The sequence below is a fragment of the Oncorhynchus keta genome, chromosome 8, assembly GCF_023373465.1.
Source record: "Oncorhynchus keta strain PuntledgeMale-10-30-2019 chromosome 8, Oket_V2, whole genome shotgun sequence".
In the NCBI taxonomy this organism is placed as follows: Eukaryota; Metazoa; Chordata; class Actinopteri; order Salmoniformes; family Salmonidae; genus Oncorhynchus; species Oncorhynchus keta.
In genome coordinates this window covers 40,007,887-40,023,988 of record NC_068428.1, presented here as the reverse complement: position 1 = coordinate 40,023,988, position 16,102 = coordinate 40,007,887, and the positions used below count along the sequence as shown (strand labels likewise).

At 44.0% G+C, this 16,102-nt stretch overlaps 1 protein-coding gene across 1 annotated transcript in view; it reads right to left on the bottom strand.

The window, feature by feature from the left end:
* The window catches only part of LOC118387158 (ryanodine receptor 3-like), a 308,396-nt gene that overhangs the window by 264,373 nt on the left and 27,921 nt on the right, over positions 1–16,102 (bottom strand). Inside the window, exon 2 of the mRNA XM_052523336.1 lies at positions 5,957–6,076. Within this exon, the coding sequence (XP_052379296.1) occupies positions 5,957–6,076 (120 nt within the window). The remainder of the gene's footprint in view (positions 1–5,956; positions 6,077–16,102) is intronic.

The following is a 16,102-nucleotide window of genomic DNA, read 5'->3' as shown; positions in this document are numbered from 1 at the left end:
ATGAAGGGAGAACAGTGTGATATAGGACACTCAGGGAGGGCAGACAGATGAAGGGAGAACAGTGTGATATAGGACACCCAGGGAGGGCAGACAGATGAAGGGAGAACAGTGTGACATAGGACACCCAGGGAGGGCAGACAGATGTGCAATTTGTATTTGTATTATTAGGAATCCCCATTAGCTGTTGCCAAGGCAGCAACTTCTCTTCCTGGGGTCCAAACACATTAAGGCACTTACACTACACACTTACAAAACTAAATATAAAACAGTACATTTACATTTACATTTACATTATATAACATTATTACACCACTACAAATCTACAATACAAAATGTATAATACCGCCATACAACAATATAACAATGTACGTGTGTGTAGAGAGTGTGTGATAGCGTGAATGTGCATATGTTTGTGTCTGTACCTTTGTGTGTGTCTCTTCACAGTCCCCGCTGTTCTACAAGATGTATTTTTACCTGATTTTAAATCTAATTTTACTGCTTGCATCAGTTACCTGATGTGATGTAGTCATGGCTCTATGTAGTACTGTGGAATAGAGTTCCATGTAGTCGTGGCTCTATGTAGTACTGTGGAATAGAGTTCCATGTAGTCATGGCTCTATGTAGTACTGTGGAATAGAGTTCCATGTAGTCGTGGCTCTATGTAGTAGTGTGGAATAGAGTTCCATGTAGTCATGGCTCTATGTAGTACTGTGGAATAGAGTTCCATGTAGTCATGGCTCTATGTTGTACTGTGGAATAGAGTTCCATGTAGTCATGGCTCTATGTAGTACTGTGGAATAGAGTTCCATGTAGTCGTGGCTCTATGTAGTACTGTGGAATAGAGTTCCATGTAGTCGTGGCTCTATGTAGTACTGTGGAATAGAGTTCCATGTAGTCATGGCTCTATGTAGTACTGTGGAATAGAGTTCCATGTAGTCGTGGCTCTATGTAGTACTGTGGAATAGAGTTCCATGTAGTCGTGGCTCTATGTAGTACTGTGGAATAGAGTTCCATGTAGTCGTGGCTCTATGTAGTACTGTGTGCCTCCCATAGTCTGTTCTGGACTAAGAGACCTCTGGTGGCATGTATGTATGGGTGTCCGGGCTGTGTGCCAGTAGTTTAGACAGACACCTCGGTGCAGTCAACATGTCTATTCCTCTCACAAATACAAGTAGTGTTGAAGTCGATCTCTCTTCCACTTTGAACCATGAGAGATTGCCATATCATTGATGCTAGCTCACTGTGTATATTTAAGGGTCAGCCGTGCTGCCCTGTTCTGAGCCAATTGTAATTTTCCTAAGTCCCTCTTTGTGGCACTTGACCACACAACGGAACAGTAGTCCAGGTGTGACAAAACTAGGGCCTGTAGGACCTACCTTGTTGATAGTGTTGTTTAATAGTGTAATCATAGAGAGAGGGACTGTAATCACAGTGTAATCATAGATATAGGGACTGTAATCAGTGTAATCGTAGAGAGAGAGACTGTAATCAGTGTAATCGTAGATGGAGGGACTGTAATTAGTGTAATCGTAGATAGAGGGACTGTAATCAGTGTAATCATAGAGAGAGGGACTGTAATCGGTGTAATCGTAGATAGAGGGACTGTAATCAGTGTAATCATAGAGAGAGGGACTGTAATCAGTGTAATCATAGAGAGAGGGACTGTAATCAGTGTAATCGTAGATGGAGGGACTGTAATTAGTGTAATCGTAGATAGAGGGACTGTAATCGGTGTAATCGTAGATAGAGGGACTGTAATGAGTGTAATCGTAGATAGAGGGACTGTAATCAGTGTAATCGTAGATAGAGGGACTGTAATCACAGTGTAATCGTAGATGGAGGGACTGTAATCACAGTGTAATCGTAGAGAGAGGGACTGTAATCAGTGTAATCATAGAGAGAGGGACTGTAATCAGTGTAATCATAGAGAGAGGGACTGTAATCAGTGTAATCATAGAGAGAGGGACTGTAATCAGTGTAATCGTAGAGAGAGGGACTGTAATCAGTGTAATCGTAGAGAGAGGGACTGTAATCAGTGTAATTGTAGAGAGAGGGACTGTAATCAGTGTAATCATAGAGAGAGGGACTGTAATCAGTGTAATCATAGAGAGAGGGACTGTAAACAGTGTAATTGTAGAGAGAGGGACTGTAATCAGTGTAATCGTAGAGAGAGGGACTGTAATCAGTGTAATCGTAGAGAGAGGGACTGTAATCAGTGTAATCGTAGAGAGAGGGACTGTAATCAGTGTAATCATAGAGAGAGGGACTGTAATCAGTGTAATCATAGAGAGAGGGACTGTAATCAGTGTAATCGTAGAGAGAGGGACTGTAATCAGTGTAATCGTAGAGAGAGGGACTGTAATCAGTGTAATCGTAGAGAGAGGGACTGTAATCAGTGTAATCGTAGATAGAGGGACTGTAATCAGTGTAATCGTAGAGAGAGGGACTGTAATCAGTGTAATCATAGAGAGAGGGACTGTAATCAGTGTAATCGTAGAGAGAGGGACTGTAATCAGTGTAATCGTAGATAGAGGGACTGTAATCAGTGTAATCGTAGAGAGAGGGACTGTAATCAGTGTAATCGTAGAGAGAGGGACTGTAATCAGTGTAATCATAGAGAGAGGGACTGTAATCAGTGTAATCGTAGAGAGAGGGACTGTAATCAGTGTAATCGTAGAGAGAGGGACTGTAATCAGTGTAATCGTAGAGAGAGGGACTGTAATCAGTGTAATCGTAGAGAGAGGGACTGTAATCAGTGTAATCGTAGAGAGAGGGACTGTAATCAGTGTAATCGTAGAGAGAGGGACTGTAATCAGTGTAATCATATCCGGTGTGATCTACCTGCTCAACTGCGTTTGTATTAACATGCTGAATGGGTGTACAATGTCTCTCCAATAGTCACACCAAAACATTGAAAAAAAGGTTTTCTCAAAAGTGAATCTACAACTTTTATCCGACGTTAAAATCAGACATTCAAAGGTTGCTACATACCGAATCCAGGTGGTGAGTCACATATTTCTATATCATCACTGACTGCAGCCTTTCACTGTCTGTGAGTCAGTTCATCTGCAGTAATATCTCTGAATACACACAATAATTGTGAGAAAATGCATCTCAGGCATTTTTAAGAACTTAATTTTCAGTGAAACCGGAGCCTTGATCGAGTCATTGTGAGTTAAATGCAAATTGGGAAAGTTTCCATGTATAATTATGTATGTGTGTACTGTATGTACTGTATGTGCTGTATGTACTGTGTGCTGTATGTACTGTGTGTACTGTATGTACGGTGTGTTATGTGTGCTGTATGTACTCTATGTGCTATATGTACTGTATGTGCTGTATGTGATGTTTGTGCTGTCTACTGTCAAATCAAATCAAATCAAATTTTATTTGTCACATACACATGGTTAGCAGATGTTAAATGCGAGTGTAGCGAAATGCTTGTGCTTCTAGTTCCGACAATGCAGTGATAACCAACAAGTAATCTAACTAACAATTCCAAAACTACTGTCTTATACAGTGTAAGGGGATAAAATATGTACATAAGGATATATGAATGAGTGATGGTACAGAGCAGCATACAGTAGATGGTATCCAGTATATACAGGATGAGTGTGTAGACAAAGTCAAAGTGGCATATTAAAGTGGCTAGTGATACATCACATGATGCAGTCGATGATGTAGAGTACAGTATATACATATGCATATGAGATGTCTGTGAGTCAGTAACATTATATAAGGTAGCATTGTTTAAAGTGGCTAGTGATATACATAATTCCCACAATTCCCATTATTAAAATGGCTGGAAAATGACAGTGTGTTGGCTCACTGGTGGTGGCAACAGTTGATTTGAGATAGAAGCTGTTTTAATTTCGGTCAGTTTGATGCACCTGTACTGCCTTGGATGATAGCGGGTGAACAGGCAGTTGTGGTTGATGTTAAATGCAAATGGTGGGAAAGTTTGCCCCCGGTGATGCGTTGTGCAGTAATTATGTATGTGGCGGTGATACTGTATGTATCTGTATGTGCTTTTGGTGACAAGCCGAATGTCCTGACTGCTGTGCTGTATGTAATTCTGTGTGTACTTAAAACTAGTACCCTGTTCCATCGATGTGGATGTTATGTGTGCTGAAGTCCACAATCATCTCCTTAGTTTTGTGCTTGAGTGTGAGGTTATTTTCTGACACCACACTATCACCTCCTCCCTGTAGGCTGTATGTGATGTACCACTGTTGTGCTGTCTTGATGATGTGTGCTGTATGTACTGTGTACTGTATGTACTGTGTACTGTATGTGCTGTATGTACTGTGTGTTGTATGTACTGTGTGCTGTATGTACTGTGTGCACTGTGTGTTATGTGTGCTGTATGTATTGTATGTACTGTATGTATTGTATGTTATGTGTGCTGTATGTGCTGTATGTATTGTATGTTATGTGTGCTGTATGTACTCTATGTGCTATATGTACTGTATGTGCTGTATGTGATGTTTGTGCTGTCTACTGTGTGCTGTATGTATGGTGTACTGTATGTGCTGTGTGTACTGTATGTGCTGTGTGTACTGTATGTGCTGTATGTACTGTATGTGCTGTATGTACTGTGTGCTATATGTACTGTATGTGATGTTTGTGCTGTCTACTGTGTGCTGTATGTACTGTGTACTGTATGTGCTGTGTGTACTGTATGTGCTGTATGTACTGTATGTGCTGTATGTACTGTGTGCTATATGTACTGTATGTGCTGTATGTGATGTTCGTGCTGTCTACTGTGTGCTGTATGTACTGTGTGCTGTATGTGCTGTAACAATGTATGTACTGTATGTACTCTAGGTACTGTATGTACTGTGTGCTGTATGTACTGTATGTACTGTGTGCTGTATGTACTGTGTGCTGTATGTACTGTATGTACTGTATGTACTGTGTACTGTATGTACTGTATGTACTGTATGTATTGTTTGTGCTGTATGTACTGTATGTGCTGTATATACTGTGTGCTGTATGTACTGTGTGTACTGTATGTACTGTATGTACTGTATGTGCTGTATATACTGTGTGCTGTATGTACTGTTTGTGCTGTATGTACTGTATGTACTACATGTGCTGTATATACTGTGTGCTGTGTGTACTATATGTACTGTGTGCTGTATGTACTGTATGTACTATATGTGCTGTATATACTGTGTGCTGTGTGTACTATATGTACTGTGTGCTGTATGTACTGTATGTGCTATATGTGCTGTATGTACAAGATGTAATGAATACCATAGAAAAAGACTGACTAGAACAGCTATTCCATTTTAAGTCAATGTTCTGTGATGAGTGGATCTATATTCCAATTCCCGAAAACCTCTTATCATGCTCATTTCTGAAGAAAGATACGACGTTCATGATGTAATGTAGTTTTAGCCTGGTGCAAGATCAGTTTGTGCTCTATAGCTAACTCATTGGCTATACCTCACAAACAGAGCGGGAACCAGGCTAATGTTTTTTAACTTCCTTATTCCCATCTCCTGAACTAGCTGATGGACAGCTTGAGAAGTTCAGTGGGTTCAGAGAATGTTGCTGTTGTCATGGTGCTGTGTCACAGGATTCTAGAACCATTAACATAACACACTTCAGAGAATAGAATCAGAATCAGATTTCCAACAAACAACTATTCTCAATGTAAATGGTCGGTCCGTTAGATTAGAACTCTATAAAATAGTGTCTGTTGCTGATTGACATTCTAAAGCAGTATGTACCTGTTTGGGGTTATCATAGCCATTTACCAAGCAGGAATATGGTGTGGAGTCAGACTCAAAATATGTCTTTGAGATTCACATGAGACTATTTTGCCTCTAAGGTGTCAATCTTTTTGTATGAATGCTTATTAACACCGGAAATAATCAAAGAGAGTCTGAAAGTACTTAAATGCCGTCAAAACCAGTCCATACCAAGCACTGAGAGACACTCCACTCACCTTAGCTTCAGATGTAGGTTCTAGGAAGCATAGTCGATTTCCGAGTCCCTCCACGGACAGACAAAACTTGCGATTCTCCTTCTGGATGGTGGCGACACTCTGCAGCACCACCTCGTCATCCTTTCAGGGGAGAAGAGGACATGATAGGAGAGAAGGGGAGGGGAGAGGAGAGGAGAGGAGACAGTATTAAGATTCTGAACAACACTATTGCCTAAATGCAAGCAAACGAGGGTGAAGCATTTCCTTACCTGTAGTCTAACAAGGCCTCTCTTCACTTTAGAGAATAACAACACAAGCAAAACAGCTAATTGTACTCTCTTTTAGTTTGTTTTCTGCTCAGCTGTACTTGCTATACTGTCATGTCATACTGTCATACTATCATGCCTGCTAGCTTTTATACTTTTATCAGCCCAGCTCTTTCTCATCAGAAAAGGAGACTATGAGAGAAAGCCAGACACTTGATATTGGGTTTAAAATAGGTCACCCGTCTCAGTGGAACACCTAACACCATGCCCAAACCGCCATCGTGCGCAAATGAATTGTGTCCCCCCCACACCAAACGCGATCATGATAAGCAGGTTGAAATATCAAAACAAACTCTGAACAAAGTATGTTAATTTGGGAACAGGTAGAAAAGCATTAAACATTTATGGCAATTTAGCTAGCTTGCAGTAGCTAGCTAATTTGTCCTATTTAGCTAGCTTGCAGTAGCTAGCTAATTTGTCCTATTTAGCTAGCTTGCAGTAGCTAGCTAGTTTGTCCCATTTAGCTAGCTTGTAGTAGCGAGCTAAATTGTCCTATTTAGCTAGCTTGCAGTAGCTAGTGTCACGCCTTGGTCTTAGTATTTTGTGTTTTCTTTATTTATTTGGTCAGGCCAGGGTGTGACATGGGTTATTGTGGTGTGTTTTTGTCTTAGGGGTTTTGTGGGGTGTCTACATAGTCTATGGCTGCCTGAGGCAGTTCTCAATCAGAGTCAGGTGATTATCGTTGTCTCTGATTGGGAACCATATTTAGGCAGCCATATTCTGTGAGTGTTTCGTGGGTGATTGTTCCTGTCTTTGTGTTTGCACCAGATAGGGCTGTTTCGGTTTTTCACTTTTCATTATTTTGTAGTTTCCGCTTGTATTGTTTTTTTCCTTCATTAAAATAATATCATGAATCATCATCACGCTGCATTTTGGTCCGATCCTTGTTCTACCTCTTCGTCAGAGGAGGAGATAGAAGAGAGCTGTTACAGCTAGCTAGTTTGTCCTATTTAGATAGCTTGTAGTAGCTAGCCAATTTGTCCTATTTAGCTAGCTTGCTGTTGCTAGCTAATCTGTCCTGGGATATAAACGTTGAGTTGATATTTTACCTGAAATGCACAAGGTCCTCTACTCCGACAATTAATCCACACATAAAACGTTCAACCAAATCCTTTCTAGTCATCTCTCCTCCTTCCAGGCTTTTCTTCTTTAGACTTTATATGGCAATTGGCATCTAACTTTCATTGGTGTATTACCACGACCGACCGACCTCAGTTCATCTTTCAATCACCCACGTGGGTATAACCAATGAGGAGATGGCACGTCGGTATCTGCTTCTATAAATTAAAGAGGAGATAGGAGAGGCAGGACTTGCACCGCGTTCAGCGTCACAAATAGAACTGACTTCTATTTTAGCGCTTGGCACGCAGATGCTCGTTGGCGCGCGCGAGCAGTGTGGGTGCAATGACTGAATAACATGTATGTGTACATTTATTTTGCAACGCTTGCGCATGCAACGTGAGCGGTATGGTCAGTATGTAAGAGACAATTCACACCTTTAAAAAATAAATTGGTGACTAAAATGACATACTCAAATCTAACTGCCTGTAGTTCAGGACCTGAAGCAAGGATATGCATATTCTGTGTTTCCATTTGAAAGGAAACACTTTGAAGTTGGTGGAAATGTCAAAGGAAAGTAGGAGAATATAACACATTAGACCTGGTAAAAGATAATACAAAGAAAAAAACAACTGTTTTTTATTTATTTTTTGTACCATCATCTTTGAAATGCAAGAGAAAGAACATAATGTATTATTCTAGCCCAGGTGCAATTTACATTTTGGCCACTAGATGGCAGCAGTGTATGCGCAATGTTTTATACTGATCCAATGAACCATTGCATTTCTGTTCAAAATGTTGTATCAAGACTGCCCAAATGTGCCTAATTGGTTCATTAATAACTTTTCAAGTTCAAAACTGTGCACTCTTCAAACAATAGCATGGTATTATTTCACTGTAGTAGTTACTGTAAATTGGACAGTGCAGTTAGATGAACAAGAATTTAAGCTTTCTACCAAAATCAGATATGTTTATGTCCTGGGAAAAAAATGTGTTACTTACAACCTCATGCTAATCGCATTTGCCTACGTTAGCTCAACCTTACCGCAGGGGACCCACCGATCCTGTAGAGGTTTTAAGTAAAATTCTGTCTTATGTAACCATACCAAACGTAACATATCATACTAATTTGAGTGTCCTGGATTTACATTTACTATGTTACGTCTAGTCTATGAGACCGAGCTGGTTTCTCCACCATTGCAAAACGCATCAAGTGCTGGAGGGTCATTATGCTGAGCAGAACCATGCAAGATTTATGTATGAGAGGATCGTAAGAACAAGTATAGAATAATTCATGGAATCAGACGTTTTATCAGTATATATAATCATATCAGTGGAAAGCGTTTAGAAAGTATTGGAAAGGATAACCCATCGGTAGTTGCATCAAAAACAGCATCAAAAAGCCGCCCCCCAGTTCCGTTATCTAACTGATTCAAGGAGACCTGGGTCAGATCCATGAGTGCACACCGACACTGTAGCAAAACATTTTGCAACGGCAAACAAGAACAAGCATTTTTGAATTGACAAATTCAGGTAATCCCTCTCCGTTTTGGGATCTCGCTTCCGTTTAGTTCCTAGTGACCCTGGTTTTATTGCGGAAGTAGAAGATCCTACAATCACTCCATCTCTCTCTTTCTGTTTTCCTTGGCAACTCCCACACAGGCCACAGATATTGATTTGTGTCTCTGACATTTTTACTGACGGGCCTCCATCTCTCTCTCTCTTTCTCTCGTTCTCTCTCTCTCTCTCTCTCGCTCTCTCTCTCTCGCTCTCTCTCTCGCTCTCTCTCTCGCTCTCTCTCTCTCTCACAGTCTCTCCTGCCAGATCACGTCTCACATTAATCGGAGCCGAGGGTTGCTATGGTTCTGTCTCTCTGGCTCTATTCGAGCGGCAATAATTCATTGGATCCAGCCCTCCTCACACAGCTGGAGCTACCAACCCAGGCCAGTGTAGCAGCGTTGTGTTGGAGTCACACTGCCTCTCATCTCATCTACCTGATGAGGTAATCCTGTCTGGTATCAGTTCCCACCAATTACAACAGCTTATACCTTAAACCCTGCACCTCTGATCCCATATAGGATAGCACCTGAAACACAGCCTATGTCTGTTGACCCTCTCAACCACATAATTACTTATGAGTCATTTAATAGAATCCCTGTGCTCTCCTCACCACAACTGATGCTTAGTTTCACACCAACAACATGATGCAATAGCATGGGAATAATATGATTTTCCCCACAAAAAAAAGCCATAACAATTCCATTATAAACATGAGAATATTGGTCATAGTAATCCAGAATTGACTGTAATATACTTTACTGTTACTCTCCATAACAGAGGCTTGAGGTCTGAGTGATTTCCCCTCGGGTGAAATGTCCAGAGGGGGCCCACCAGGGGCTCGACAGACTTGGCCCGAGAACTCTACGGAAGCAAGTTTGATGTCTTAATTAACCTACAGCACAGCCCTCTCTCTCCCTCTCAGTGGATTACAGGCAGAAAACAATGATGCTGGCCCAGAGTCCGGGCCAAGGCACTCCAGTCCTGCCAGCAATTCCTTCTGAATGACTAGCCCATTACTTTTGACCAGGGCCCATAGGTTGTGCACTATGTAGGAAAGGAGTGTCAAACTCAATCAGTGTAAGGGCCAAATCGAGAGAAAAAAACACAACTCATTTGCGGGCCACAGATACAGTGCCTTCGAAAAGTTTTCAGACCCCTTGACTTTCTCCACATTTTGTTACATTACAGCCTTATTCTAAAATTGATTCCACTTTTTTTCCCCTCATCAGTCTACACACAATACTCCATAATGACAAAGTAAAAACAGTTTTTTACAGGTGTTTGCTAATTCATTAAAAATAAAAAACTGAAATATAACATTTACATAAGTATTCAGACCCTTTACTCAGTACTTTGTTGAAGCACATTTGGCAGCAATTACAGCCTCAAGTCTTCCTGGGTATGATGCTACAAGCTTGGCACACCTGCTGTATTTGGGGAGTTTCTCCCAATATTCTCTGCAGATCCTCTCAAGCTCTGTCAGGTTGGATGGGGAGCGTTGCTGCACAACTATTTTCAGGTCTCTCCAGAGATGTTCGGTCAGGTTTAAGTCCGGGCTCTGGCTGGGCCACTCAAGGACATTCAGAGACTTGTCCCGAGGCCACTCCTGTGTTGCCTAGGCTGTGTACTTAGGGTTGATGTCCTGTTGGAAGGTGAACCTTCACCCCAGTCTGAGGTCCTGAGAACTCTTGAACAGGTTTTCATCAAGGATCTCTCTGTACTTTGCTCCGTTCATCTTTGCCTCGATCCTGACTAGTCTCCAAGTCCCTGACGCTGAAAAACATGATGATGCTGCCACCAGCATGCTTCACCGTAGGGATGGTGCCAGGTTTCCTCCAGACGTGACGCTTGGCATTCAGGCCAAAGAGTTCAATCTTGGTTTCATCAGAACAGAGAATCTTGTTTCTCTTGGTCTGAGAGTCCTATAGGTGCCTTTTGGCAAACTCCAAGGGGGCTGTCATGTGCCTTTAAATGAGGAGTGGCTTCCGTCTGGCCACTCTACTATAAAGACCTGATTGTTGGAGTGCTGCAGAGATGGTTGCCCTTTTGGAAGTTTCTCTCATCTCCACAGAGGAACTCTAGAGCTCTGTCAGAGTGACCATCGGGTTTTTGGTCACCTCCCTGACCAAGGCCCTTCTCCCCCGATTGCTCAGTTTGGCTGGGCGGCCAGCTCTAGGAAGAGTCTTGGTGGTTCCAAACTTATTCCATTTAAGAATGATGGAGGCCACTGTGTTTTTGGGGACCTTCAATGCTGCAGAAATATTTTGGTACCCTTACCCACATCTGTGCCTCGACACGATCCTCTCGGAGCTCTACGGACAATTCCTTCGACCTCATGGCTTGGTTTTTGCTCTGACATGCACTGTCAACTGTGGGACCTTATATAGACAGGTGTGTGCCTTTCCAAATCATGTCCAATAAATTTAATTTACCACAGATGGACTCCAGTCCAGAGGATAAACGGAAACAGGATGCACCTGTTTTTGCTTTGTCATTATGGGGTATTGTGATGTCATTATGGGGTATTGTGATGTCATTATGGGGTATTGTGATGTCATTATGGGGTATTGTGATGTCATTATGTGTGCAGCTTAATTAGGGGGAAAAAACATTTGATCCATTTTAGAATAAGGCTGTAATGTATCAACATGTGGGGAAAGTCAAGGGGTCTGAATACTTCCTGAAGGCACTGTATACTATTATGTTTGTTTATACACAAAAAGGTTCATACAACTGGCCAAAACTGGCCCACTGTTTAATTAGAAAAAAACATATGTCCCTCTATAATGTCAATTTACGTACATAGGATGCTGTATATAGTATTTTAACAAATTAAAACAGAAGAGATCAAGTAAAGAAGAGATAAATTACATTCGTCCAGCCTTTGCTGCTACGCTTGCAGATGTAAATAATATTAAAAAAAGATTGAATAACTCCAGATAACAAAAACGTAGCTATAGGTTGTTGTGACATTTAAAACTTAAAATAGGTTTTTGCACTGCATGGAACCGGTGCGGTTGAATGCAAGAATGCTGTATGGTGCACACAAAATGTATTGTATTTAAGTAGCTTTAAAAACCGAACCCAGACTGCAACATTTTAGTAGCCTAGGGAGGACTGTGTCATGTGTCTGTACACTTTCCCTCCGCTGCGCGCTGTGAACGGGACACACGAAAGAAGCGCAAATGAAGTTGAATTCACCATACTTTCACTATACTTTCATAAAAGTATGACTCAACTGTTGACTCCCACTTTAGTAGTGATTTAGTAGTGTGATTATCTTGTAACTGCGTGATGACCAAGACGACAGTTTCTACAGTAATGAACCGTTGGAATCAAAACTTGGACAGCGAAAGAAGGCTGTAGACCAGGTTACAAAATCCTTCAGATACGTTGAGCGTTTGCTTTAGTCTGCCTGGGAGGGGCAGATGGGTGGGGGTTGCACTTTTGCAGCTTTTCTATTTGCTCCATTGCACCAGGCAAGATCAATCAAGGCCAGAAAATGCATTTGAAATGATTTCAAATGGTATTTGCACCCAGATCTGCTGCAACTATCTGCTAGACAGCTAAAGAGCGGTATCACAGTCTATCTATAGCAGGACTGTCAAACTAATTTAGCATTCAGTTTTCAACAAGGTCCGGTGGGCCGCACTAACATTTGTTATATTGCCTCACGGTAAAATATCTCTCTCTATATTTTTTTTTACTCCAAACTACCCGTGAGCCAGATTGGATACCCTCGTGGGCCAGATTGGGCCCAGTATGTTTGACACCTCTGATCTACATGGCTCTGGAGGTCTACTGTATGAGTGATGGAGCAGCAGCTCGACCTTGCCCCCCTCCCCCGTTACCCCTTTCACACCATATGTCACTGAAACCTGGCAGTAGTCACAACAGTGTCCCAGTCTTATTATAATAGTAATAAATGTCATTTAGCAGACACTTTTATCCAAAGCGACTTACACACATTTTACATATGGGTGGTCCCAGGAATCAAGGAATCTTTCTCCCTCCCTCCCTCTCTCTCTCTCTCTTTGTCTCTCTCACTTTCTCTCCCGCCCCCCTCTCTCACGCTCTTTCTCCCTCCCTCCCTCTACCCCCCTCTCTCTCGCTCTCTCTCCCTCCCTCTCTCCTCCCCCTCTCCTCTCCCTCTCCCTCCCCCTCTCCCTCTCCCTCACCCCCCTCTCTCTCTCTCTCTCTCTCCTCCCCTCTCCCTCCCCTCTCCCTCCTCTCCTCCCTCCCTCCCCTCTCCTCCCTCCCTCTCCCTCCCTCCCCTCCCTCCTCCTCTCTCTCTCTCCTCTCCCCTCTCCCTCCCCCCTCCTCTCCTCCCTCCCTCTCTCTCTCTCTCTCTCTCCCCCTCACTTTCTCCCCCCTCTCACGCTCACACTCAGTCTCCCTCTCTCTCTCTCTCTCTCTCTTTCTCCCCCCTCCCTTTGTCTCTCTCACTTCTCTCCCCCCCTCTCCACCTCTCTCCCCCTTCCCTCCCTCCTCCCTCTCCCTCCCTCTCTCTCCCCTCTCCTCACTCTCTCTCCCCTCTCTCACTCTCTCCTCCCCCCCTCCCCCTCTCCTCTCTCTCTCTCCCTCCTTCCCCTCTCTCCCCCCCCCCCTCTCTCTCTCCCTCACCCTCTGTCTCTCTCCTCTCTCTCTCTCTCTCCTCACTTTCTCTCCCCCTCTCTCCTCTCTCTCTCTCACACTCCCTCCCTCCTCCTCTCTCCCCTCTCTTGTCTCTCTCACTCTCACGCTCTTTCTCCCTCCTCCCTCTCTCTCTTCCTTCACTCTCTCCCCCCTCTCTCATGCTCTCTCTCCCTCCTCTCCCCCTCCTGTCTCCCCCTCTCCTCTCCCTCTCTCTCCTCTCTCTCACACACATCTCTCTCTCCTCCTCACGCTCCTCCCTCCCTCCCTCTCCTCTCTCTCTCTCTCTCTCTCTCTCTCTCTCTCTCCCTCTCCCCTCTCGCTCCCTCTCTCCCTCCCCTCTCCCTCTCTCTCTCCTCCTCCTCTCTCCTCTCCCTCTCTCTCCTCTCCTCCCTCTCTCTCCTCTCTCCCTCTCTCTCCTCTTCCTCACCCCCTCTCTCTCTCTCTCTCTCTCCCTCCCCCTCTCTCCTCCCTCTCTCTCTCTCTCTCTCTCCCTCACTCCCTCCCTCCCCTCTCTCTCCCTCTCCCCCTCCCTCTCTTCTCTCCCTCTCTCTCACTCTCACTCCCTCCTCCCTCCCTCCCTCCTCCCCTCTCACGCTCTCTCCCTCCCTCTCTCCCTCTCTCTCTTTCCCTCTATACAGCAGAAGGCTGTCTACAGCTGGTCTTAAAGGACAGGAGCAGGTGTTTGTGTGGCCTGATGAATCCACAGGGCAGTAACCTGAGATCCCTGATGCTCCCGGTGAGCCAAACTAACTGTCACCACTCCCCTTCTGCTGCCACCAACCTGAACTTGAGAAAAGGTGAATATACTGAAACCCAGTACTTTGTGACACGCACGCTGTGTACATGATCAGATGGAGGGCAGAGAAGACACAGGGAAGTAGACTACTAGATGCTGAATGGAAGGAATGAGGTGGTGTTTAAAGCCTTGTTCCAACCAGCCAGGGTGTAGAGTAGACCTACTAATAGACAGAGGGGGTTGGGAGTCATATTTCTCATAAATGTCAGACAAGGCGATAAGTGCTGATGGAGTCCGATGTTTCTAGCTAAGACAAGAACACCAGGATCAACAGAAAGATAACATTGTTGCAGCAATGACAACCTAAACAACATTGTGTAGTCAAATGTAGCATTCATCCGAAAAATAACATTACTAATCTGAAAAGAACATGGGGTAAAAAACAGTGGGCATTGGGCCCAACCTGGACGCACCCTGGAGAAAGACTCTGGCCAAACAGTTAACTGAATGTGGTCATTACTTACTAATGTAAGAAGAAAGAAAAATAGCGAGAGAGAGAGGGATAGAGAGAGAGAAAGAGGGATAGAGAGAGAGAAAGAGGGATAGAGAGAGAGAGGGATAGAGAGAGAGAGAGAGAGAGAAAGAGAGAGAGTGCGAGAGAGAGAGAGAGCGCGAGAGACAGACAGAGAGAGAGAGAGAGAGAGAGAGAGAGAGATAGAGAGAGACAGAGAGAGACAGAGAGAGAGATAGAGCCATAGAGAGAGAGAGAGACAGAGAGAGAGACAGAGAGAGAGACAGAGAGAGAGAGTAAACACTGGTCTCCACGGAGCTCTTATGAAGTACATCCCCCTCTCCACCGCCATCCAGCCCTCCAGGCCCACCAGCCCTTTAGCCCTCAGGACCCAAACCTCCATGGAGCTCTTACGGGATAGCGGGCGTTGAATGGGCCAGGCTGCTCTGTCCTGGTGGGAGTTCACAGAGTCAGGGAACCACTGTTCAGGCTTCTGGAGAGAACTTGCGGAAGCAATATCGTCCTATACAAACAGTAGTCTCAGCTGTGGTAGCATAACAAGTATTGAGTGGACTGGCTCTGTCTCTGTGGTATATAGGCAGAGAGTCACAGGAACACCAGTGTGGCCTCTGGTTGAGAATTTAAAGTTAAACAACTAATAGAAGCAATTTATCATTGGTGGAAGGCTTTCAGTAGGCACAAAATGGAGGGAAACAAGGAAAGGACTATTTGGAAATGGAAGTTTACCACCTAGACTTTGATGTTTTTAGGGAGAGCTTGACAAGAAGTTCCTATCTATTTATTAGGCCAATCAACTTAGGACTTTGAACTTTGAACTTACACTAACTAGAATGCTCAGTTTGTTTACAATTCCAAAATGTTTTCTGCCTCCCAAGGAGCCACCACTGGTAGGCACGAGGAGTTGCTTTGCGATCTGCTGGAAAGGTTCGAGGCCGTGGCGGAACGTCACGAACAAGCATTGGACACTTTGCAGGAGCAAGTCTGTGGGTTGTCTACTAGGCAGCCTACCACGATAGTAACCTCCCAGTCCCTCAGTAACCCGGCTGGTACTAGCGCTGTCACCCCGGTTTCCCGGGAACCCCGCTTACCTCCCTCGGAGCGCTTTGATGCAGAGTCGGGGAATTGACAGGCGTTTCTCGCTCAGAGTTTCTTCATCATGGAGCTGCAGCCTTCGCCCTTCCCCTCGGATCGCTCTAAGATAGCGTACCTCATCACGCTGATCATCTGATCGTACCTCATCTCGCCTGGGCCACGGCCGTTTGGGAACAACAGTCGGTCAGTCGGCTTCAGTCTGGAGGGATTCATGGCAGAGGTGAAAA